The 694-nt window shown below is 24.9% G+C and overlaps 1 protein-coding gene across 1 annotated transcript; it reads left to right on the top strand.

Moving 5' to 3' along the window:
* Positions 1 to 11: 11 nt before the first annotated feature.
* Positions 12 to 572, top strand: LOC115034247 (cell death abnormality protein 1-like). Its single transcript, XM_029490441.1, has 3 exons — positions 12 to 29; positions 136 to 280; positions 377 to 572. The coding sequence occupies exons 2-3, from the start codon at positions 154 to 156 to the stop codon at positions 562 to 564; spliced, it is 315 nt and encodes a 104-aa protein (XP_029346301.1). The 5' UTR covers positions 12 to 29; positions 136 to 153; the 3' UTR covers positions 565 to 572.
* Positions 573 to 694: the final 122 nt, after the last annotated feature.

Below are 694 nucleotides of genomic sequence, written 5' to 3'. Positions count from 1 at the left end.
ACGTAAAACAGTATAAGTATAACTGATAGGTAAGTAATAACTTATTAATTCAATCTGCTTTTGAGAACCTATTTATTATATATATTATTATTTATTAACATGAATATAAAAATTAAGAAATAAAATATATTCCAGGATGTGGATCTAATTATTATGGAGCCGATTGTAAAGGTGTTTGTTCAATGCATAACAATGAAATGTGTACGTGGATTATTAATGTGTACACAATTTTATGGCTGTACATGTCCACCTGGTCTAACTGGTCTATTTTGTGACGAAGGTATTTAAGTTTAAAGTATATTATTATATTTACTATTTGCTTAATTGCTTCTAAAATATAGAAAGTGTAATATATTAACTTAATTTTTTTTTATAGACTGTATACCGGGTAAATATGGTGCAGATTGTAAACAAACATGTTCATCGAATTGTCGTAACAATAAATGTGACCAATATACTGGCATCTGTTATCAAGGATGTTCAGAAGGATATTTACCACCGTACTGTCTACAAAGTAAAATACAAAACTTCTTGGAAAATAAAAACTATAAATATCACAATTAAAATTTTCAATTATGTTTTAATTATTATTTAAGGAAACAAGTCAAGGGAAAATTTATTTTTTAATTTTTTCTAAATAAAGATAGTAAAGTAAAGAAAATATAAACTCTAGATCTTCTAAATTATAAACCAT

Source organism: Acyrthosiphon pisum, chromosome A2, assembly GCF_005508785.2.
Source record: "Acyrthosiphon pisum isolate AL4f chromosome A2, pea_aphid_22Mar2018_4r6ur, whole genome shotgun sequence".
NCBI classification, from domain to species: Eukaryota; Metazoa; Arthropoda; class Insecta; order Hemiptera; family Aphididae; genus Acyrthosiphon; species Acyrthosiphon pisum.
Note: the sequence above shows the minus strand (reverse complement) of the source record. Positions and strands in the feature narration are given on the sequence as shown.

Excerpts from the sequence above, each read along its gene's own strand:
- LOC115034247 (XM_029490441.1), top strand. The coding sequence starts at position 154 with ATGGAGCCGATTGTAAAGGTGTTTGTTCAATGCATAACAATGAAATGT. Across the intron at positions 281-376 it reads TGGTCTATTTTGTGACGAAG|ACTGTATACCGGGTAAATAT; the intron begins GTATTTAAGTTT and ends TTTTTTTTATAG.